The sequence below is a fragment of the Melospiza melodia genome, chromosome 3 (genome assembly GCF_035770615.1).
Source record: "Melospiza melodia melodia isolate bMelMel2 chromosome 3, bMelMel2.pri, whole genome shotgun sequence".
NCBI lineage: Eukaryota > Metazoa > Chordata > Aves > Passeriformes > Passerellidae > Melospiza > Melospiza melodia.
In genome coordinates this window covers 7,621,066-7,646,926 of record NC_086196.1, presented here as the reverse complement: position 1 = coordinate 7,646,926, position 25,861 = coordinate 7,621,066, and the positions used below count along the sequence as shown (strand labels likewise).

Genomic DNA, 25,861 nt, shown 5'->3' with positions numbered 1-25,861 from the left:
TGTACATGACTTGCTTTAGCAAAAACCACAAATTGTGCCTTTGTCAGACTGGTCTTCACCCTGCAGCAAAGGGAAAATTTATGACCAGAGATCTAGATGGGGTCAGAGAAGATAATCTCATGTCCTTTTCAGTCTTACTTTCCACAAATCTATCAATTTACTGAATGAGTATAGAGAAAAAACTTTCTGACTGACTTTTGCCATCTGGATAACAATGTGATCCATAGCAAATTGTAAATCATACAGTAATAAATGTATGTCAGAAGCCATAGAGATGAATATATTCTTGCAATGCCTTCTAATTTAGAAATTTGGAGTTATTTAATATTTTACACATTAATTTTATTCTGGGTAATTGAATCAAGGTGAAAGGGTTAAGCAGACAGGCTAAATGAAACACTGTGCCATGTACTTAGTTTAATGTGGTTGGAAAAATCAATGAACTTTGGTCTGTCAGCCTGCAATCACAGATTTAATTGAATAACATGTCAAGTATTTTAAACTGTTTACTAATGTAAATAGAATCCAGCACCATAGCCATGGTAATAAGCCAAGCAGCTTTCCCTGAATTCCAATCTGATTTGAACATGACCTTCGTTTTAAGCCACATGCCAGAGATCAAACAGTTATCATTATGTCTACAGAGTTCAGTGAGTACACCTGTGATTCTCAAGAAACCATATTTGGTATTGATTCCTTCTGTAGAATCCAGGTAATGGTTGATCAGTTTGATATTCCTAGCAATGGTTACTCTTTCTTTGAGCATTTATAGTCACTCACTGGGAGGAGGAATGAATCACACAGCAAACTTTGACTGAGTCTGCTTGAGAAATGGTGGAGGCTTTGTGGACATACACAAAGGGAACAAGAAGAACAGGAGCAGCATCTCCTCAGCTTGTGTTGGGTGAACTCCAGGCACAGCTGTACAACAGCTCCTTACTCTTCTTTTCCCTTCCCTTTTTACCATTCCCAGGCAGTAGCTTCCCACAAAAAGACATGAAAGCATCAAGGAGAGGGGGTCACAGCCCTGTACAAGCTGAAAGAGCTTGTGTCAGGAGTAAGTGATGTTTTGGCCATGTAACATGCACATTCCTTTCCTCAGTTGCAGTAAATGATCTTTTTTTCATTCCTTTTTCTTTTTAACCATACCCAGATGCCTGCAATGCAGATGTTTTCATGACTAACCTATTTATGCTTTCATACCAGTCAACATGAAGCACTAAGTTGTCCCATTGGTATCACTGTTCCAATCCTAAAGTAGATGTCTCGCAGCAGCCAGTTATATCCAGCTATTTAATCCCAGTGATTAGGAAGCTGCACTGTAGACATCTGAAGTCAGGAGGAATGACTGCATGCCTCCAAGCTCTCCTTAGCAAGACACAGGAGAATATTGCCTTCAAAGCACTGCTGGGGAGAACCAGCTCCCCATTTTACCAGACTGATTGATCAAGTGCACAATGTGAAATTATGAAGCCACTTTAAACTCTCAGCAGCCTTGCCCACAAGTTCAAGCACGTTCTCCTCTGTAGACAGGTCTGTTGCATTTCCTGAGCACCCTGTCATCTCAGAGGTGACAGAAATGGCTGCACTGGTGCTGTGCAGCAGGGCAAACCTGCATCAAACTCTGCTGATTTAGGAAAGGAGGAAACAGCAGAGAGAACAGGAAGATTGATGTAGGAGTACGCAGACAGTAAGGCAACATTAGTCAGCACAACAGGCAGTTGTCCTAGCACCTTACTGACCAGGCTTGGGGTTTTGGCCAAGGTTTTGGGCAGGATCACAGCAAAACAGAGCATTAAAGAAGGGAAGGAAGACAATGGAAAGATTGTGCTGTACAGTTGTGGAAAGCACTGTGGGGGAAAAGCACAAATGTGCAAATCTGAAAGTATGGCAAATGGCTGATGGAAATTCATACCAGGGGCTGGCAGGGATGGAGGAATCATCTGTGCACTGAATGAGGGATGGAGAGGACTGGCAAAGACCTTGAAAGTGAAGAAAAGCAGCCCCTATTTGATGCAACATATAGCAGCCTAGAGTTGATGCAAAAGAAAAGTTCCTTCTGTTTTTGTGTACTCCTCTTCAATCTTAGATTACACTTCTTTTCTGTCCATTATATATCCTGAAACAGGATGTAGCCTTGCAGTAATAATGTAAAAGAGAACTACAACTTGCTTATACACTTTACTAGAGTATGGAGTGCATTAAAATGACTACAGACTATTAATTATGCAAAGTTAAGCACTCAACTTAGAGAATAGCCTTATTAAAGCTATATATTTGACCTTTACTGACTATGGTGCATATGCAGTTTCAAATAATCATAGAATATATAGTTTTTTTGCTAGATTCTTAGCGACAGTAAACAAATACAGCATCTAAATTTCTGCTTTTCTAAAATACCTATGTCCCCCCCTCTCCTTAGGCCTGCATACATTGAACAGTTTAAAACAACAAACAAAATTTACTCAGATGCAATGCAGAGGATAAAGCAGTAAAAAGTGAAGCTTAATTAGCTGCATAAACACATGCAATACAGCCCTCCTTAGGAGCAACCCAGGGCTGATGCAATTAACTACAAAACATGCATAGCTAAAACCTGAGGTTTCCCTAAATATAATACATTTTCTCAATCCTACAGATTGCCATCTTCTGCACTACCACTTTCTATTATTATGCCCAATATGTAGCATACTGTACATGCATAACACACATCTCTTTCCATCCCACATCTATGGACTGCTTTTGTGATATACATGGTTTTATTAGTAAGTGAAATAAGTTTTCTTTGGTGAAAGCTTCAAATTCTTCTGTTTTCATGCTGCCATTCACCACTTTTTCCTTCCTAGGTTTTTGGGGGTTTTTTGAAATTTCCCCCCCACACCCAGTGTCATTTCAGACATTCAGCCTATTGAGTAGTAACTCCTTACATGGGAGCAGGAGAGAAAAGCCAGCTGTCATGGAAAACACATTATGGAATTTATAACTCTACATGATTGTAAAGCACTGCCTAAAATATTGCACCAATTACAAAGCAGTAAAAATCTGTAACATTAGATTGATTCCCAAATTATATATCCACAAAGGAGAAAAATTAAGGTCTTGCAGGCAATTTTAAGAATAAAGCATGTACCTATATATAGAGATAATGGCTTTGCACTCATACCCTTGCATACAAGTGCACTGACCGGCTTATAAACCACTGCAGATGTCTCAAGTGACTTCAGCCCCTGTGCTCTTCCTTGTACATGCTGGCAAGGGACCACTGCCTCTCTGAGCAGGCTTCTGTCCCACTGTGCTGCTGCTCCTTGCTTACTGTGCTCTGCTCAATAATGTAAATTAGAAAGTTAACCCCTGAAGACACATGCAGATTACTTCCCACTTGATCCTTAAATTCTTCCTACTCTTGGGGTCCATGCAGGTTTTAAACCCAAAATTTTAAAGTTCTGTCTCCAGGGAAGTTTGAAATATGCTAATAATAGTGTATGTACAGTTTAGCCAGAAGTATTCTGATGCAAAATCCACTTAAAAAACTCTTCCATGTTTCACTAATTCCACATGATGCAGCACATTCATTAAACTGAGTGATGCTGAAGAAGCAAAAATTCAAAGCCATATCTTTTACCATTTATAAGTTTAGCATGAAAATCTAAAGGGATAAATCTTTCATTGCTATCTTGAAGGTGCTATGTATAGTGAAATGAAAAACAATGTTCACTGGTGGATATTAATTGAAATTTTTCAGTTTTCATATCTCAGCCACATTGTGATACCACTGCTTCAATAAACCTGAGAAACTGTAAGGAGATTGAGCACCATTTCTTTAGAGAAGCAGTGCAGAAGGGTGACCAGGTATTAAAACTGTGATGTATCAAATCCTTTTGACTGCAAATAGAATGTCAAATATGCACCTGCTACCATTTTTAGTAGACTGCCTAATTTAAATGATGTTTCTTTTGTTTTAAACTAGATCTTTCTGCTGTGTTCTTTTGTGCATTGCTTTTAAGTGTCTTCATGCATGTTGCAGTTCAGCACACCATTGACACATTTGTTTCAGAAACAAATACACTTATGCAATTGCATTTATCTCCAATGACAATCTACAATTTATCTTCTTGAATTTGGTCAATTTTCTAAACTCTTAGCATACTTTAACCTCTTCATAATCCCTGTTAGTGCAACTGTGGCAGGTTTGGTAAGTCTAAGATTCAGCTCCTCTCACAGGTCATTTGCAAAGACACCAGGTATCACTGACTAACTGGCAACACTCAGACAATGCTCCTGGGCTTGCTTGGCTGGGGCCAGCTGATTTCTGCACTGAATATAAGGCTCTTACAGTGGTGAAAGCAAAGGGAAAAAAAGAGAGATCAAAAGTGATCTTTTATCCATTATTACCTGGTTCAAGCAAAGTACTTTTTTGACCTGTGAACTTTTACTCACTGGAATAGTACAAAATTTTACTCTGCTTTAGCAGTGAGGCTGCACCAGATGATCCCGCTGTGGGGATCCCTTCCAATGTCACCCATTCTGTGATTCTGTGGAAATATTTCTGTTTGGCAAAGATATCAAAATCTGTTCATCTCTATGTATATGCAGCTATTCAGAATTCAGTTGAATTTTAAAAATCGCTTTAATATTGAGAAATCTTGTCGAGTGGAAAGTGTCCCTGACCACGGCAGGGGGGCTGGAACTTGATGACCTTTATGTGATTATGAGAAACAGAAACCATTCTGTGATTATGAGAAAAAGCCAAGCACAGAAAGAGAGATAATAGGAGAAATCAAAGCAATAAACAAGGCTGTGACATGAGTGCACGAGTGCCTGTGAGATGAATATGTGAACGTGTGGAAGTGTGTTCCAGGCTGGACCAGCTGGTGTGCAGGAGAGCCACAGAGCAGGCAGAGGGCCCAGGACCCAGGCAGGGATAGAGAGAGGCTGTGCTGCCATTCAAGGGATCAAAGGGAGTGCAGTCAGCCTTGTGAGTGCTGTGGGTGTGCCCCTGAGCTATGTGCTTGGGCATTGCTACTGACAGAACCTGGAAATGTGGAAACCTGCCTGGAAATGGAGTCACCTACACTGACATCCAGACCTCCAGGTACACTAACCTGGAATCCAGAGGACAAAGAGGAGGAATTGCCAAGTCCTGGGATTTACTCAAGGCAGCAGCCCTATAACCCCTCAGCACAGTCACTCAAGTATCAGGAAATGCAGACACTACAGTTATTTTTGTGGTCCTAATTTGATCACTTTTGTACTTGTGTTTCAAAAGTCTGTCTTTGATTACATGACCTTGCTCATTTTTTTCATGTTCAGTGTTCAGGACAAATGATGTTTACCTAATGAGTTGCTGTGTATCCTTTTTTGCAATTTCTAGGCCTCATTTACTGTGTGCATTCAAACCTTAAAGTGAGGATGAAGTGATTCATTTCCCATGAGTCAGTTAAGAAGAGTATCTAGGTGCTTCACATTCAAGTGATGTTTTCTTCTTTCTCCAGATGTGGGACTGAGGCACACAGGACCTCAGTGAAAAGTCACAGCTACAGTTTGATGCCTATGTGTTAGCAATTTGGGAACATTAAAGCAGGAAGCACAGTACTGGTTTCTCCTCTGCAAAGTCTGGTTTATATACTTTTCCTGCCAGATACAAACCAAACTCCAGTTCTTCAGAGCTGCACAAAGCTCCCTTAGCCATAAGAATGGTTCTTCTGCAGCTGCAATCACTTGGTGTATTACCAAACCCCTTTAAATTTCTTCAATTAATGAGAAAAAGTTATGATTTTACTTTTGTTAAAAATTTTGAGCATCATTAAACCAATGCCTTGCAACAGGATATATCAGGCAATAGAATGAAACAGAAAAATCAAAGCAAAAAAGCCCATGCAATGTTTGTAGTCTCGTCAGCAGTGTATCTCCAAGCACATGTTGGAAAAGTTAAATATGTTGCCCCTATCTTACTGATGACAAAGTTAACACACCTAGATATAAGACTTGGTTGGCTGTTATTACCTGTCAGATGAATGATACAGCTGAGAGAAGAGCCTCTCACAAAGCACTTCTTTCTTCATTATTCCAAAACATTTTACAACCATGAATATTACTTACTGTAGCATCTACACTTGGATAAATTCAATTGCAGAAATATTACACAGCAGTAGACAGATTACACAGTAGTCAGGGAGAGAGGACCCAGTACCATAACTCTGTAGTCAGTGAAACCCATTGGATTGTAACAGGCTGAGCCATGGACTAGTTCTGAAAATGTCATCCAAGTTTCTGCATAATCCCAATCAGGAACTACATGACCCACATGACACACAAATAGAAACATATTTATGTCCACAATTTAGCAGTTTATTCAGCAAAAATACATTTCTCAGACAAAATGTTGCTTAGGTTGAAATATAAAAAAATATAATTCTGTTCTCCAGGCAAGCAGATATACAAAAAAGTCAAGAAATATAACTTCCAGAAAGGAATAATAACTTACAAACAAAAAAGATAACACTATACTTCTTAAACAAAATACCAGATAGAAATATATATAATATTATATAATTATATATAAAATTATATATATATATTATATATATATATATTATATATATAAAATTATATAATATATAATTTCTTAAACAAAATACCATTTATCATTCCAGTCAAGTCCTTTATCCTAAAGTGAAATGTACATATTAATGCAGCTGAAAACTCAGGCCATACTCTTGACCAACCCATGACAAAATTCACACTGTAGTCATACCTTTATTGTCTTCTGGAGTTTTTGTTCATTTGCCTTCACTGTCTTTTGTAGTTTTTGTTCATTTACCTGAAGGTGTAGAAAGTGTATTGCCACTGCTCTTCCTGAACAATTGCTACTTGGTTAAGAGTTTGTATATTAAATTTCAATCCTGTGCATATGGACACATGGGTAAGGCTTTATTTCCTGTTCTTCACAGGAAGTATATCTGTAATCCAGTAGTGAAACAGAGATGTGGCTACCTTGGCATGATCTGAAACAGAGAAAACACATTCCTCCTGAAATACCTCCATGACATTGCTGAACACTAAGAAAAAGACTTGTGCAAACATCTATTTCCATTCAATATTAACATTTCATTAAACCCATTGCACATGCTGGACCTTGAAGACTAATACCTATAAATTTCTATATAGGCAGGTCCATTTTATTTTAGGAGGTCAGTCATTTGTATGAGACACAATTTTGCTCATACACTTTGAAATTTCCTATTTGTTATGATTCAATAATTCAGAAAAAATGAGATTGAAATGACATGATCATGGGCAAGGCTTCTTTCTGTCTGGAGAGTAGTTTCACAGATCATTATTTAACTTACAATAGTACCTAGAAGCCTCAGTTGAGAATGAGTCATATTGTACAGATAGCTGCATTAAAGCCTCAAAATGCTACGACTTCTGTCTTTGAATTCAGAGATTACCTATGTGACTTTATTGATTTTTAATGATAAGATTTTCTGCAGTACTTATCGCATAATAATGACATTTAAAATGATTCTATAACATTATGCTAATACAGTTTTCAAATTTCCTTTTCTTTGAATGCTCATTCATTAAAAAAAAAAAAAAAAGAAGTGTAAATGTCATTATTTTAAGGCTTCTGCATATCCAGCCTCTGCATTGTTGGCACACAGTAACTATATTAATTCTGGTCTGCAAACTGTACCTCCCCCTGCAATGAAGACTTATATAAATGACAATTCTCCAAAAAAAGGCAGTTAAAAGAAGCTTCTAGCTCTGCCCTGAGGAGTGATAATTTCCTAGGCAACAAGGGAAGAGTATGTTTGAGATTTGAAACCAACCAACAAAAGGAAAATGTTAACAGATAACAGGATGAAGTTGATGAGCAGAAGTTCATAAATGAGTTCATAAATTAGGAGATAATGACTTTTTTTTTTAATTAGGCGATCACCTATGCTTTAATAATTGATGTGAAATGGGAATTAAGTAGCTCTCATTTCCAAAGCCAGTTTCCAGCCAGCAAAGGGAGCATTACTTGCAGTCACAGCTCTTCTCCTTTGCCCACTGCACTGTGGAGGATCATGAAGGTCTCTGGCTTCCTTCTGCTAACAGCCACAGACTTTCTATCAGAGCTCAGCAAAGTTCCCATCATGAGAAATCCATGTCCATGTGACTTCTAAACATTCCCTTCCCTGTACATACAGAAGATTTTTGGTAGAGGTAAGTACTTTTTGTTAATGACTACCGAATAAATGGAACCATTTTGTTCTCTTTTACAGACTGAGAATGATGACACTCTAGATAATCATTTTCACACAAACACTCTTCACCAACCTCAACTTCATCTGATCATTCAGGTACAAGGTCAAAGGCAACTTGACAGAGCATTTAAAGCACAAAGTACAAGGTAAGCTGATGGAGGATGACAATTAAACAGAACAACCAGTACCTCTGAAACAGAGATTTTCTTGTTTAAGTATTTTTTCTCATTTAAATGAAGATTTAAAAGATAATAGTTAATGTTGATAATTTGTGTGTCTGAATCTCCTCAGTATTTCTTTTTCCTGCAAAATTTATCAGACCATACCATCATCCTTGATAAGAATTTCTTTGATATGACTGCAAAAATTGGGATCTAAGAGCTTAAGATAAAACAGACATTTGTTTCTTGTTTCTTTTTTCTTTTGGATGCACTGTGATTTTCAATCTGAGTAACAGCTAAGAGATGCAAAGGAAATACCAAATCATGGTATTAAACTAGTGGTTTTGAATCTGTAATCTGCAGTCCAGGAACAGCCCATGGCTTTATACTAAAGCACCCTAATCATCAGTAGCCATAAGCTTGCCAAGTGAAACTTGGTAATCCCAGTGGAAAGCTGGATGAAACTATAACAACCATATATGAGGAAATAAAAGACATAATGGTGTGGATAATTGGTAACTTCTACTAGTGGAGAACGTGCACTTATATGAAGAGATGCATCACTTCTTATTTTTTCTTATGCTTCCCTGCTTCCCTTCCTGGAATTAAAGATAAATCTGAACAAAAGATGAATAAAACCCATCTTTACCTCCTTGATGATGGTGTCTTGAGTAGAATCATAATGATGGGAAAAAGGGTTAATATACTATTTCTTGAACTACAGGGAATAAAATGTTTATTTTGTAAAAATAATAGAACTTCCTAAAATCATGGGGTTTTTTATCGTGTTAATATGGAATGACCTTTCCTTCTAGTACTTCGCATCCCCTTAAAAATAAAGAGAGAAAACTCAAGACAATAGGACAAAATCATAAAAATTAGAGAATACTATTATGTACTGTGCATTTTTAACTTCATAAACAGCCCTAACTTGTCTTTCTATCTTGAATTTGTTAGTACAACAAAGGGCACACTAACAAATTCAAGTTCTTATTATAGAAAGGCATTATATTACAAAGGTCTTTGTAACTCTTAACTTTTATCACCTGCTCATTGGGAGTGAAAACTAAAATGTAAAAAACCCACACTGGACAAGATGAACTGATTTTGAGCCAAATGTACAGAAAAAGAAAAAGAGTATAATTAAAGATCTAATTCAAAGTAAAATTTCAGAGCATTGTATTTTCATTCACTGAATTTCTGGAATTACAAATAGAATGTATTTTTTAAAGTCTGCTGAGGAAACTTAATGACTAGCAGGTGCTTAATTATCCTTTAATAATTTATAAGAATGTATTTTTCCTCTTTCTTATGTTGTTGCACCTCATGAATATCAAATAAACTACTATGGTTACACCACTGTGAACTTGGAATGACATGAGCATTGAGCTTTGAGTGACAGCAGTTACTAGGGAAAAAATCAACTGAAGAGTAAACAATTCTAGGCTGCACCAACAGAAACATTATTGAATTTTAAAAATCGCTCAGGAAATTTTCTTTTGCTTTTTCAAGTGATGAATACATACATTGGAAAATTAGGGGTTTTAATTTGCTTCTGTTTTCTCTCTTCATTTTGACATTTCTGCTATACAAAAGTAAACAGAGCAACTTTTCCCAAGGCTGCAAAACCCAACAGAACTCCAATTGCATTGTACAGAAGTTAGATAAGGCCTGTAAAGAATATCCCAAATGTTGTCACTTCAATTCCATTTGGATTTAATCAAGAAAAGCTGAATTAGTTCATTCAATAAAGGGTAATAACATTTTCATGATTCTTGCTGAGTTCTACTTGGTTTGCACACATGTATTACATCCAGTGAAACTGTGTGTGTAATTAAGATCAGAGATTGTAGGCTTGAAATGCACAGAAGGATTTAATTCCATGTATAGATGGACACTTCACATCCATCAGAACCTTAAGGGCTGTAATACCTCATATCTCCCCTTAAAAGAATACATATGAACTTCTCTAAGAGCATCCTTTTCAAACTGTATCAGATCTGAACTCCACAGGCAGGAATTCTCTCCTCTCTCTGTCCAGCACACAGCATCCAGTAGGCTTCAGTCTAGATGAGGATCTTTAGGCAGTAGCATGCTGTAAATTATTTAATGAAGTTACAAGCATATGTCTCTTTGAATGCTGTTGCTAAGCCTCCGATGGCTATGATCTTAATTACATTGTTACCACACTGCTGCCATCTCTGCTGATACTCTTCAAAAGACTTAGAGTACAACCTAAAATGGTTGAGATCCTCTCATGCTGCAGCTAACTGCTCTCAACTGATTAAATTCTTTGGGAGGCAAGAAAATTCAGCACATCTTGTAGATTTTTGTCTGATGCTGCAACACATGTTCTAATGACTAGTAGTAATGACTGTTTAAATGAAGACCACATGAAAAATGAATCATTATACCTCATGTGGACTACATGCTGATCCCACATTCACTTGAAGAACTATTAACTGTACAAGAAGAGATTCTACTAAAATTATAGGGGTAATAATAGAGAACAGAAGGAGTCTGTGCCTCAGGCATGAAAAAAATTAGTAACGAAGTAATTTTTCTTTTTATGAATGACTTCAGAATAATATTTGTTATAAAGAGTAACTTCAAATTTTTGCATTATCAACAGTATTTTTTTAGAAACTAAAAGGGTAAATCAAAGTTTAGCTTGCAAAGTCTGTGTAAGAAAGAAGCCATGTGGTGACCAAGAAGAAAAAAATAGTGGGCTTTATTGATTTTTATGCATGTAAAATTAATTCTTAGCTGGAGGAGTGAAATCTCCAAGATAAACAAGTTAATTCCTGCAATTTAAAAAGTCCACCATGGGAATTTATTAAAAATATGCTTTAATTATGATTAAATCTTAAAACATTTCCGATTTTAAAAATATTGGTTAAAACCCTTGAATCATCTCATATTCTGTAGTTGCTGCAAAGTGAGAAAAGCTTCTACATTGATTGTAAAGAAATGGAAAATAGGGATATCACTGTACTTTTGGTAGGAATTATGTTTTCATTTCTTGTATAAGCATATATTTACTATTACATCCTTATTTACAGCTTCTTAATTAAAAAAAAATAAAGCTTTGTGTGAATTAAAATTCACACAAAAATATCAGTGTATGAACATGAGTGAATAAAACCTACCAGGAGACATCATAGATTGTTCTTGGAATTGTTTCAAAGCATCCTTCAATCTCTCAGTATCCTGTAGCAATACAAGGGATTTCAGCCGATGCAGATGAGTCACATCTGAGGAAGAGATGGTGCGAAGTTCAAGACATTGTAAGAGCTCTTGGACAGTTGCTGAATTTACAGCAGCATCTCTGCATTGTGATTTCTCTGGAAAAACAGTTAGAAAACTATGTTAAAATATTCAGTGAACTGAGAGAATTTTCCTAATTACAATTTTTTTTCCTAAGACAGCATCCTCCTTTTTAGTACAAGTTACAACCGAGTATCAGGTACTAAAGAGTAGCTTGTTAAACATTTTTTGTTAAATATTAAAACAATGGTAAAGCAAAAACTACAAAAATCAGTAAGCGAAAAGGACAATAGGATTCATAATGTTAAGAATACAAGAAGAATCAAATTTTCAAAGTTAGCAGAGAAAGAAGGTGTGAAGAAGAAACTGTACTGTGGCCAAAGCACTGTGTTTTTGCTTCCTACACACTATATATGATGAACTGCACAGACATTTGGAGAAGGGAGCAACTCTGTGGAACAACTGCAAAGCACTTCTGGAGGCAAACAACTACTTTGGTATTCCACCTTTATTTTTTTATTTAAGAAGCAATTATTGCAGCATGCAAGACCACGGAGAAGGACACACATTGTTGTAATGGGCTGACCTTTGCTGGATGCCAGGTGCCCATCAAGAGGCTCCATCACTTCCCTTCCCAGTGGGACAGTACAGCAATGCTGTGATGGCCCCAACGAGGGGAGAGAATGATGCATCTGACTCCATGGATATCAGGAGGTTAATTAATTACTTTATTATCCAAAACTGAATCTGCCAAGCACTCAACCCTGCACACAACTGCTCACACTGCACTGAATCCCGTGACTGTCACCCGACAGTCCCGACAAACACACTCTTGGCCCTGATAGGCCAAGGAAACAAAACATCATGACTTTGGGTAAAAGATCTCCATACTGTATTCTACTTTTGCACAATCACAGGCACAGCAAATGACAAGAATTGTTTTCCTTTCTCTGAGGTTCAGAGAATGTGAATCCCAGAAATATTCTTGGGAAGAATTGTGCCTGGCTTTTCTCTGTGAAGAGAAATGTGGCTATGGGACGGAGCAGAGAAAACGAGATGAAAATCAGCTCATCGGTTGAGATAAGGCAGTTTGTTAAAAAACCCAAAACCACAAAAAACCCAACCAAAACTAGCAGATGTTTGCAGACACATAATTAAAGAGGAAGAAGGGGTTATTCTCTATTTTTCACCAGCAAGTGATAATTCAGCCACTTCCTGGGAAGCATGGCTTCAGCCCATGTAGCGGCTGCTCTGGAAGGCCAACACTGTAAAAGAACAAACGCCCCTGTTCTTCCTCCCTCCCTTAGCTTTTATATCTGAGCTGATGTCATCTGGTATGGAATATCCCTTTGGCTAATTTGGGTCAGCTGGCCTGGCTGCATCCCCTCCCAGGATCTTGCCCATTCCCAGCCCCTTGATGGAGGGGAATGTTGGAGAGATGGCACTGGTAAGATGCCAGCACTGCCCAGCAGTAACCAAAGCTCTGGTGTGTTTCAACGCCTTTCCAAAGCACTGTGAGGGCTGCTGTGCACAACGAGCTCCAGCTCAGCCACACCCAATACAATTGTTTATACAGTACTAAATCATAAACTCACTCTTTTATCCCAGCAAGGTGTTGTTTTTTTACCAGCAAGACACCTGAGAAGTACAGAATTTTCCCCATTCAGATTTTTAACGCATGTACTAGAAGTGTAATCCAATGTGACCATTTGAAAATGCACCTAAAAGCAACGGCTTCCAATTTTATCTAAAAAAATACGGAGTGGTAAAGTCATTCAACTAGAAAAGGCAAACAGCATAATGTCAGATCTATATATAAACTGGGATTTGCCTAACAAGAAAGTTAGTCACTGATTTATAGATGTCATATCTCATCTGCAGATGAAATTCCTTTCTACTAAGAATTCTCCTTTGTAAATTCCAAGGTCCTCACTGGCTCAACACTCCAATCTGCTGCTTTGAAACTACAGCCAGTCAGTCTGCAAAAAACTACCAAAATCTGAACTTGACTAGCAGGAAAGCTGGCAGTTCAACAACACTCTTTCTTAAAAATCAACATGCAACACAGCTGGGGACAACTCATCAGGTTTCTGTTCTGGGTCATGTATTAACATCAGAACTTGAAGAATTTGCAATCTTGCTTGGTCACTGTGGAGTTCCACTACAGCAAATGCAAGTAGCTTAGCTTGCATTTACTTAGCCATATGGTGAAGTAGTAAAATTCTTAATTTTGGTGATGGAAATACCTTAGCCAGAAAGTAGGATAGATTTCAAATGCTAGGATTAGTGTGAAGACCTGATGCAGCAGGAAAATTTAACATTAAGCAAAGAAAATTCTATGTATAAATCTTGAAAAAGTTAACATGAAATCCCTGATGTCATCTTAACAAGGTTTTTACAGTAATTCTGTAACTAAAAGATGAATTTTATGGTACTAGAAGCTGATAGCTCTGCCTCAAGATGGACTAATACAGGTAGGTAAGCTATTTAATATTCTCCATTCAGCTCCACAGTGACCAATGAACATTGGATAGGCCATTAGGGATAAATCCATGCAATTCTTTTAAAAGTACTAGGGAATGTGCATTGAGTATGAGTTCCCATTCAACTTGTTCACAAGCATTTTATGTTAATATAATTCCTAGTGCCAATAGTATCTGCCCTGTTCCTGTACATGCTGTCTGTCTAGATTTCCTTATAGAATTCAAATAGATTTCCTGAGACACAGAGCATTCAGAAAACTAGATTGGTTCAGAGATACTAAACATGAAAGTAGTTCAGGGTAGCAATTGCCCTTATTTGAAGTTCTCTGAAAGCAAATAATCCTTCTGGATGGTTGCTTGCAGAGGGGAAAAAGAATTTTAATCACTTGCCCCAAGTGCATTTGAATGTTTAGGAGAAGAGCAAGGAACATCTTGTATATTTTTAAAGACAGAGGACCACAGGTTTTCTTCTATTGATATCAATTCTTGCATATTCATGTGCAGACCAGAAAGTGGGACAAATACTAGGTACTCACATGCCTTACTTCTTCTCTTCAAGAGAGACACTTCTTTAGTAGATTTGTCCCATTTTACAGCAGTAATAAATGCATATCCATTTTCCCCTGTGTGGTAATACTCATAAAAAGAAAGGAGAAAGAGTGGTACATACTGTCAGTAAAATAAATTTGTTGTGTTGCCTGCAGGAAGTCCAGAATGCTATCTGCCTTTTCACCTATGTCTTTTAAGCCTGCTGCTTCTTCTTTGTTGCTTTTGTCAGGCTGATATGTAAAATCCACGCTGGTAGTTTTTGTTACTAAGCCAGCTGCTCTCTTTTTTTCTTTCTGTCGCTTCTTTTTCATTTTCCTCTTCTTGTTTTTGCTTATTTTGGGACCGTCTGTTTGCTGCAGCTGTAAATTATCTTGAACAACAGTCTCTTGCATTCCCAAATCTGTTTGTTCTCCATGGAAATTACTAGAGATTTGTGAACTGCTCTTTTGTTTCTTCCTTCGAATGCGCTTTCTCTTGGTTTGCCCTTGATACTCCTCTTCTGTGGATTCAAAAGAGACATGAGAGCTGTAAATAAGAAGATCTGTAATAAGCATTTTAGAACTGCATACAATGAAATATGACACCCTTCAAATTCTGGGATACCTGAGTGGCTCTAACCTTACTTTTATGCTTACAATGTCTTTCAGTACTACCATGTCAAAGTCAACTTTTCTGAATGCATTAAAAAGACATGCTTTTTTCCCTTCTGCTTTCAATAAAGACTGTATTCTCCTTCATGCTACATACTTTACATCCCATTTATTTTCTTAAGGCAGATAATACAGTTCTAAACAGAGTGAGGTCAACAGAATGCCCAGAGCAAAAAACCAGTATGGGCAGACTGGGTGACATGACCTGAGAGAGCTTCCCAAAGAGTCCCACACCACAAGCTGGTAGACTTGACCAAGAAGACAAGAAGAATGTACATAATTTACAATCAAAGATGATAGTGTTTATATTGATGATATCCATTCATGACAGTGCTGTGCTCTAAAAACAGCAGGCATTATTTCTGACTCATCTCTTTTCCCCACCTTAAACATTCTCCTCCTCTGGGATATCTTACTGCTAGCTCAGTTTTGGACATCAACTTTATAGGAAAAGCATGCAAGGCAACAGTGACCTTGGCAAGTAATCTCTAATTTCTTTAACAGCCTGCCTTGGTTCTGTTGTTCCCTTGCTACATTATCATTTCCTTACTATCTAATTCTTCAAAAGCCTCAGATGTCACAGGAAATAAGTCCCTCTTCCTCCTCAAGACAGCTTTTGCACTTCTTTACTCAGATCTTAACCCTATATACAAAGCCCAAGTTTTAAAGTAATCTCTGACCCTGAACTGATTTTTCCTCTCCCACACTCACTTCTGACAATTAGCCCCTTTAGCACTAGCCAAGGAAGAAATGGCCAGAAGCAAAAAACTATCCTGCCTCTGAGTGCACTGCTGCTGAAGTCCGTATTCCTGTCTATAATAATTGCTGTCTAAATAACTGCACTTCCCTCATTCATGATCTAACAAAATCCTCGCACATTTAAACAACATGGATTGCAGAATTCCAGTTTTATGTATTGAGTTTGCATGCCAAGATTTTGGTCACAGGGGCTACAGTGGTGACTTGAGTGAAGAGTTGCTAGAAGCTTCCCCCATGTCCAGCAGAGCCAATGTCAGCCAGCTCCAAGTTGGACCTGCTGCTGACCAAGGCTGAGACATCAGTGATGGCAGCAATGCCTCTGGGGTAACACAGTTATCCATTTATATATATATATGTAACACATAGTTAAAGAAGGGGGAAAAGTTGTTGTGCAGATGCAATTACAACTAGAGAAGAGTGAGAATATGTGAGTCAAACAACTCTGCAGACACCAAGGTCAGTGGAGAAGGATGCTCCAGATGCCAGAGCAGATTCCCCTGCAGTCTGTGGTGAAGACCACGGTGAAGCAGCTGTGCCCCTGCAGCCCATGGAAGTTCATGGTGCAGCAGAGATCCTCTTGTGAGGACCCTCCACTTGAGCAAGTGCAAGCCTGAGGGAGGCTGTGACCTCACTGGAAGCCATGCTGGAGCAGGCTCCTGGCAGGATCTGTGGTCCTGTGGTGATGGGAGCCCACACTGGAGCAGGTTTGCTGGCAGGAGTGTGACCCCACAGAGGACCCAAACCATGGGCTGGACCTCATGCCAGAGAAGGAGAAGGACTCCTTTCCCTGAGGAGATGAAAAGCCTGAAACCCGCATTCCCCATCTCCCTGTGCTGCTGGTGGGGAGGAGGTAGAGAACTGGGAATAAAGTTAAGCCTGGGAAGATTGGGGGGAGAACAGAAAGGTGCTTTTAAGATTTGATTTTACTTTTTCCTATCCTGCTCTAATTTTTATTGGTAATAAATTCAATTAGTTTCCCCAAGCTGAGTCTGTTTTGCCCATGACAGTAGTCACTGAGTGATCTCTCCCTGCCCTTATCTTGTGAACCTTTAGTAATATCTTCTATCTCCTGTCCAGCTGAGGACAGTAACAGAAAGCCTTTGGTGGGTGCATGGCATTCAGCCAAGGTGAAAACACCATATTCTAATGTTTTGCTCTAGAAAGTTAAGACATTAATCCGTCCCTCAACCCCTACCTGCATGCTCCTAAATTCCTTACAATGCCCTGAGACTAGTACTGTTATTTATCTGGATTTACACCATTCTCTTAGGGTCAAAGCAACCTTGCTTGGCTAAGGCTGGTGTGATACAGGAGAGACCTCTGAAGCCTAATGCTTGTTTCAGAATGATATGCATAATCTCCTGAACTGTCTCAGACATTCTCAGCATGTTTGGCTTTCTCACCACTCCTCCCCCTAACCAGAATTTGTCGCTATTTTCTCCATGGTTGGAGGCCCTCTCTTTAATTTCTGTTTCTTTTTCTGTCTTGAACTCTGTCATCTCTGAGCCACTTTCTCTTTAAATATCACTACAGACTTTTAGTTCTTTAGCTGTCAGATGACTCACTGCAAAGCAGTTTTCCATACTTTCAATGAAGAAGGCTGCATAAAAATAAATTTGCTGTATTGTAATTGAACACCACAGCACATTAAAGACACGGCAAACGTCACCCTGGACCCACAGTGTGGAATGTTTTGCACCCATGGTATTTGAGCTAAATATCTTTATATGTGATTTGGACATATGGGATGTGGGAAAAATAACGTCTGTGTCATCCTGAAGGCATAAAATATCAGAACTAAGGCAGATATGAATGGTGAAAGATGCTATAAACAAAACATCATGTTTCATCTTAAGATCTAATTTGGATTTTCATGGAAGTATTCATGTTAAAATAGGTGAATTTCATTGCAAATATATATATATATACATTGTTTTGCAAAATTTCTCAGCCCTCTGTTGACCTGAACAGCACTGTTTGCTAATAACACTACTAATCTATGCTTTCAGCAAAGCAGCCTAACTTGTTCTCTAAGCATCTGAGACCCCCAAGTCTCAGTGAAACCACAGCAAGGTGTGCAGCCAAGCACCCTTCCTTAGTTTGAGATCACTTGGAAAAAAACAAGGGTGGGGCTTAAGACAGCCAATGTTTTGAGTCAAATCCAAAGTTTCCTTATCCTAAGTAGCTCAGGACAGCAGAAGGTCTGAAGAGACTACAGTGAAGCTGTCAAAAGGCAGAATGAATATAGTCTTCTCATGTGTAGGTATTAAAAGAAATGCCTGGCTGAAAGGAAGCCAGAACTATGCTGACTTTCCTCCAACACAGGAGACAAATACAAGACTCTGCCTAGTTCTCTTGAGGAGCTAGAGTGGCAGTCCTTTAGCAGTTTTGGTTATTCTTTGCCCTGTATTCTAGCGTCTGTGTAGTATCTACTGTTCCACGTGTGGGAGTTACCAGTGATTCAACATCAGGAACAAATACAATTAGATGCTTATGAATGCAAAGCAATGCACACAAAAGGGATTAATTTGAGCAGCTCGCTGGTGGGGTAAAGTGAGCTGTTATCAGCTCAGGAAAAACAAAAGCCATACCTGTGCATCAGCATGGAAAGCTCAATGAAAACATTTGCTCAGTTGGTATCAGTAATCACAACAGCTAATACCTTGTTTGCATACATAAGAAAAGAGATGGAAAATAACAGGGAAAATATTCCAAAGCTATTGTATAAACCTATTGTACTGTTCAAGCTTGTAATGCTGTGTTTCTTAGCATAATTCCAGAACAGTAAGGTTTTGGCAGGCAAAAGAAGGACTCTCTTAGAAGTTAGCAGAGGAAGAAACTCCAAGAAGATTTGTATGATTAAACTTGAAAGAGTAAAAAAATAGACTTAATTTCTGCCTCCTCATGTGAAAACAAGGTGATATCTGAGCTGTTTCACAAGCTAATAGAAGAAAGTAAAACCTTTTTTTTCCCACTAATGGTACAGTTTGCTATAGATTTCCCATGCACGTGGCATGCAGAGGAGCCAAGAGAACTGCTTGTTCATATAACCAGCAAGACTACCTGATTACAAGAGCCATGCTAAAATATAAATGAAAGCTATACAAGAAACATACACCATAAAGTTTATGTCACAGCCCACACAATGACCTTAACAAATGACATATTCAGTGGGATTCGCCTCCCACAGCTTTAGCTGCCTGAAAATACTTAGTGCATACTTAGACCTGTGCTCCCTCTGATAACCCAAAAGACACTTTCTTCTTCAGAAAGCAGTTTATCCCATCCTAAAGCAGCAGGGATGGAAATGCAATCTGTAGGACATCATCTCTCTCCCCTCTTCCACTAACCACAAAGGAAATCGAGATGATGAGCTCTGACTAGATGCTTGCAACACCTGAGAAGAATCAGTCTCTTTTACAGGAAATACTGGTACAAAGGAAGATGTTTCTTAACATGAGTCTGCTCATCAGATGTTTTTTACTAATTACCAAAATCTACTGCTTTATAAAAAGCCCAAAACAAGACCCAACTTTTGAACTTTTCTCTACATTTCAAGCCAGTATGGGAGGCCTGATAAAATTCCAATAGATACAAATTTGGTTCTAGTAATTTTTCCCACTGACAGAAAATATTTGTTATGTCAAAGCTATGCAATTCTAAAAAAATTAGGGAATATACACCATGCAAGCAATCTCAGTATGTTGAGTAAGTACTTAAGCAACAACGATAGGAATAGCTTTTGAGCCACACTAACTCTGGCCACAACTATAGCTACAGCTTGCTCTAATTCCACAAGAGCTGATGATTTCTCTCCTGTTCCATATTGGTCTGTCACCTCTCTTCCTCCTAAGACCTACCTCTGCCCCACAAGTTGCTTAATTGATCACATAATCCAATTATCCAGGAGCAATTGACTCTAACCTGTTTAGTCTGCACTTGGTGCTCCTTCAGACTGAGCAGAGTGTCTTCCAGATGGAATGCCCATACACATTTTCCAGGAACAATTTCATAGGCATTTCTGTCAGCCTTGGTAAGAACCCCTTCCTCAAGAACTGTTCAGAGTTCTTTTTTTTTGGCATAGATTTCTTTTTGGATGCAGTTTGCCACGCAGGTGCACAGTCACACTACCCTGACTGACAGTAAGATATGGAAGTAGGGATGAGCAGCCTCAGAATGTAAGTTAGCACTAAAAGAAAAAGTAATTTTCTAACAGCCTATCTTATCTTGTCTGAAAGATTTAAATGTTTTCTCCATTCTAACTCATGTTTCTATAACAGAACAGAGGTACAAATACATAAAAAGTAGACTTTAAATGAAATAAGAGGACTCTATTTATACATGCAGCTTACTGAACTGTGATAATGAAAAGTCAGTGCAGCCAGTTTCTATCTTCAAAGAAAAACAGAAAACAATGAAAAATATTAAAAAAATATTGATAGGAAGACATCCAATAAGCTAACTTTTATTGAGCTCTATTATATTAGGAAGTTACTCCGTATTCATCATCAGAGCAGCACAATGAGATTAAATACAAAGCTTAACACAGGCTAAGAGCAACAGCTGACTTCTCCTGACCAGACCAACCATCAGCATGAACACACTGCTGGCAACTCCATGATGGAAAATATAAGCTTCCTCGAGTTTATTTTACTATTTCAGTTCCTTCAGACAATGACAGATGGAAACATTGTGAGACAGCATCCTATAAGACAGTGAAAAATGGGAGGCTGATTATTTAGTTGTCTGCAAGTCTAAGGAATATGAAGTTCCACAATATGCAAAATGAAGTTTGCCTATGAGAATAAGCTAGGACTTTTGAATGCTATGGGTATTTTAAAATCAGGCCCCTGAATAGTGTAAGAACAAACTTTTAGAACAGGGGGAAAAAAAGAGAGAAAAAAATATGTAAAGCATACTGAGGAAAACACAGTCAAAGAATATTCACTCAGCTTTAGGAATCCATATGATGTGCTCATCATTACTCAAGTATGGCAGCTGCCTCTCCTGCTCAAGTCCCACATCTGGCTGTGTGGATGCTGCTCATGGTAATTCATGGTAATTCTGTAATTCTGTTGGGTTTTGGCTTTTTGGCTTTGGGTTGGTTTCTTTTTTCAGATGAAACAGGACGTATGCCCTTCTGATTTTTCATCCAATTTAAGCTCTTTACTTCTGCTTGACACTGGATGGATCTTCCATGGTGTACCATGCAGTCAAAGCAGAGGAGTTTAATTTTGGTTTAGGATATTGTAAGGCAAAACCAGAATGTTATTTTTAGTGCCAATTAAGATATTTGTAGCTGCAATTTGACCAAGAGTGAAAAGCTGTGCCTGGTGAATGCAATAAAATGGAATGGTTCATTAGAATAACAGCAATACTGGAAAGATCTCAGGGACACAAAATGATGTTACTATTTTTTCACTCTTTCTGGGGAAACTGCTTCAAATAATTTGAAATCAGAGAAAGAAAACTCATTTAAAAATTTTAGAACTTCTATTAATGTGCAACACGTGTTGTAGAAAACTGCAAAAGCCTGGAAGCTGTCTAGGATAGGGACTGTCTTTTATTTTTTCATTCTTACTATGTTTGTGTGCTGACAAATTAAGAATTCACATAAAACTGGCAAATGTTGCATAAGTTCTGCCTACCACAAAGGAGTATTACCTCCTGGATTTTAAGCAAATCCTATTAATGCTAATGACAATAACCAGCTAAAGGTAGATACCACTTTCTGCATAAGTCTTCAATCACAAATGTTCACCTGACTGTATATACAGATAAAATTCTGTTATTCATAAGTTAAATCAAATTCCTGCCATAGGACAAATCGTACTTGGTCATATCAAACAACTACCTACTTCTGTATGCTGTACCAAACACTACATACACTGCATTCAAGAAAATATGAACTCTGGACTTACACAGAGGTACAATAATGGCTGTTCTTTTGCACTTTTTACCCTAATAATTGCCATAATTTTGCTTTTTGATTGCTGCTGAGTGCTAAAATGTTGTTTTCATGGTTATTCATTGTATTGTTACTTGTTACTCCTGCTTCGTAACAGTCAGTTCTGAGCTCACCATTTTGCAGGTGAATTTTGACTGGTTATTTTTTCTGAAGTACATCACTTGACAACTGTCTGTGTTTCATCTGTCATTTCTGACAAATCACTCAATCTGGGATTACTCTGCACTGAACTCTAGCCTTTGGTGCAGTCAATACCCATGCAGCCATCAGGAAAATTTCTGATATCACTTCATTCTTCTTACCTGACCAGCTATTGAACACAAGCCTCTGTTTTGAGAACTGCTGCATTCTCTTCATCTACTTATCTATTCTGAGGCTTCATCTTTCATGTTATGTCTATGTGCCACCTTTGGAGAGGGGCTTTATCAAAAGCTTGGTGGAAACTCAAGTAAATCACATCATCTGTAGCATGATCCTTATCCATATATTTCCTATGTCTTCATAATGTTTGCATACTTCCTCTTTGCAAACCTTCTGTTCATCTGTCTCATTCAGATCACAGGTTATCAAGCATCCACAAATATTATTTTGCATCCTAATTTGTGCTGAACTGCCTAAAAAACCAACAGGATAACAGGCTTGCAGTTCCCAGGATGATTTAAGAACTGTTTTAGAAAACTGGCTTCACACTATCTAACCTCAAAGTCTCTGACCGCAAGGCAATTTGAAAAGCATGTAGCTACGCATCATTGTCAGTAATATGGGCAATTTTTTCCCTTAAATTCTTTTAGAAAGTTTAGGTGAATAAAATTTGGTACTTGTGATTTTATTTTATAAATTTTTTTTGATGCACGACCACTAAATAACTTCAATTTCACATATGCTTTCAGAAAAGCCAAGAAGAAATGTTGCATCATGGGATTCTCCATAGTATTTTTTCCACAGCTAACATCAATGCAAAAGATTTAACTTCTCTGAAACAGGCCTCTCTAACTACTCATTCTACACCAAGATCACTGGTTCAAAAGAGTGACAGACACATTGCTGCTGGTGCCTCAAAAGTAAGACCTATTTAGTTTTAATTCTATATAGCATTTGCTCGAACACTCCTTCGCCTGTCTCACCACATTCTTACATTTAAATATGTCTAATACATCATCTGGGTGTGAATTCAGTTTTTAAAAAGACACCTACTACTTTCTAACAACTTCCTTTACTCTGTTGTCTGGCTCTGCTGTCTTTCTCTTGCTTTTTCTCAAGCCTGTCATGACAGGTGGTGGGCGCTGGCCTTGAATACCACATATGGTGTCCTGAAGTAGCTTCCATGCCACCTGGTACAACTTCCTTCTCTTAGCTGACCTTTTTAGGGTTCTTTTTAGTATCTTTATTTTTGTGTAGTCTTCCTTCTTGAATTGTGGTGGATTGCTGTGTGTTTCCTGTTGTTTTTCCAGCATGCTGAACCCAATGGTTGCTGTTGTGATGTGCCTCTTGTGAACCAAACTCTACACAGGATAAAGTCAAGGGTGTCATTTCCTCTCACAGCTCCACTAACCAATGTCTTGGTTATTTTATTGACTGTGTCTAAAATCTGAAACTTTTCACAAGATCCTGATGAGACAGTAAGGGAGAAATGGAAGATCCCATTATTGTGCTCTCTGCTGCTTCTCTGCTCTTTCAGCAATGAGTGTTCCCAATCCCAGCTGGATACGTGATGAAATAATCTAAGCTTGCTTTGCTTTTTGGTATGTACACTCAGTCCACACACACACACTGATCTAAGGCATCCAGGAGATATAGAAGGCTATTTTAATGCATAAATTAATTTTAGCAGTAATGTTTTGGGCCTTTGGTCACTTTATACAGAAAGCTATACTTGATGAGGCTCCCAATATTTCTTAGACAGAGGTATTTTTTCTGATACAAATTCTGTTCCATTCAATGACAGAATTTTTAAACAAAAGCAAATATTTTGATCTTTTAATGATCCTTTTCAAACTCTCTGTCTTCAGTCATTTTGGGATTTTGGGGTGATGTGCAAACAATCAGACTCAGTCACCACTATTCAGAGGCACATACAGCACTTCCCAAATGGGATCAGTTGTGGTCCCCAAAACCACTAAGAATCATGTAAACTCAATGAGGAAAACAGAGTAAAATCACAAAGCTGAGCATACTCACATACAAGAAAAAAGAGAGATTCAATGACAACCAGTAACTGTTTTGAAGGCTTGTAAATCAGAAATGCTCAGCCACAAAGACTAATTGCTACTAAATAGAGAAATCCTCTTAGTCTTTGGCTAAATAAGATTACAGCTCTGTATTAGAACAGATAGCACCACTATGAATGGGAGGGGGAGATTTGTAACATTTATACTAAAAAAACTGGAAACATTTTAAACACCTGATGTCACATTTCTATTTTAAATATTTGTTCTTTCTTTTAATTTTCAGGGCACAAACACATGTTCAGGGTTTTCTTCAAAGCCTTTTTTTCCCAGAGATGGTTTACCACCAATGGTTAATTTAAATCATCCAAAGCTCTCCCTTTGCTTAGAATAACACCAGAAATTATAAGAAACATTGCAATTTTAAAATCCTGTGCAGCATTTAAAATGTTCTTTCCAAATATACCAGCTAAAACAGCACAAAATGTTTAGATGTTATTAAGAGTGTAGGAACACAGATTGGAAAATGGGAAATACTGGAAAAACAGCTTATCTACTGGAAAACAGAAATGTAGTTTTCTCCTGTGATAGAACAGCATCTAAGAGCAGATGGAAACTAAAGTACAATCTTTAGCACAGAAGAGCTACATAATAGTACACAGCCACTGACGCAGCAAAATGAAGATACTCAGCAGCAACCCCCCAACTTATGTCAGTTATCACCTCAATATTTCAGTTTACACCTCAATTCTATTTTTTGCAATATTTTGTAGTATTTTGTAGTATTTCTTAACTTTTTACAAAGCGCCTAATAAACAACTGTATTTAACCCTGTATATGAAAGAGCTGCCACAACTGCAATTTATTACATGGTTCTTCCAGTAAACCCTATTTCAAAACACTATGGAAAAGTAAAGTCTGAAAGAATGCAGAACTTCCACATGTTTTATTTTTAACTATTTCCTTCATCCATTCATCTTTGGATCTTAAACTAGATTTGAATTAAATTTACTTACACAGTTTCCAAGCAGCTTTGTAAAAACAGGGATGTTTTAGGACAAGGATTAAGCTTACTTTCATTAATCACATTCTAATAATATATTGAAAGCAGTAAGTAATAGTGATCTATGTTGAACTAATCATACATATAAACATGCAGGCAGGTATGCTGGAAAAAGGAGTGGCACCAGAGGGAAAAATCCACAACATCTTGTAATTTGGTAATCTGTCAGTCTGTAATAGATGTGAACCTGGTGCCACAGTCCTCCCTGGTATGCAGGTTTGCCCTTGACTGCATGTCAAGAACAAACCTGCTCCAACTCTTTTTTTCCATACTGAATACTTTAAACCAACTTTTTAATAGGAAAACTAGATTTTATTGGAACAGACACTAAAACAGCTGATTTCTTTTCAGTAAAAACTCAAAATAAGGTAAGTTGGGGTAGAGAAAACTCAAAATAAGGAAAGTTGAAACAAAACTATACATACATAACCTCATCTCCACCTTGCCACTGCATCCTCATAAATCAATCCTCTTTTCTAGGCTTGTTCTCAGTTCAGCACACCAGACACCAGAGCTGCAGAACAGTTTGCACAGTGCTCCCTGG

The 25,861-nt window shown here is 37.9% G+C and overlaps 1 protein-coding gene across 2 annotated transcripts in view; it reads right to left on the bottom strand.

The window, feature by feature from the left end:
• Positions 1-6,615: 6,615 nt before the first annotated feature.
• ERICH1 (glutamate rich 1) overlaps positions 6,616-25,861 on the bottom strand; it is a 66,832-nt gene continuing 47,586 nt past the window's right edge. Inside the window, exons 4-6 of one of the 2 annotated variants that reach the window (XM_063150756.1) lie at positions 14,834-15,211; positions 11,563-11,757; positions 6,616-7,004 (exon numbers count right to left, since the gene is read on the bottom strand). In XM_063150756.1, the coding sequence (XP_063006826.1) occupies positions 6,931-7,004; positions 11,563-11,757; positions 14,834-15,211 (647 nt within the window). In that variant the 3' untranslated portion in view covers positions 6,616-6,930. The remainder of the gene's footprint in view (positions 7,005-11,562; positions 11,758-14,833; positions 15,212-25,861) is intronic. The other variant, XM_063150758.1, reaches the window with a different exon arrangement.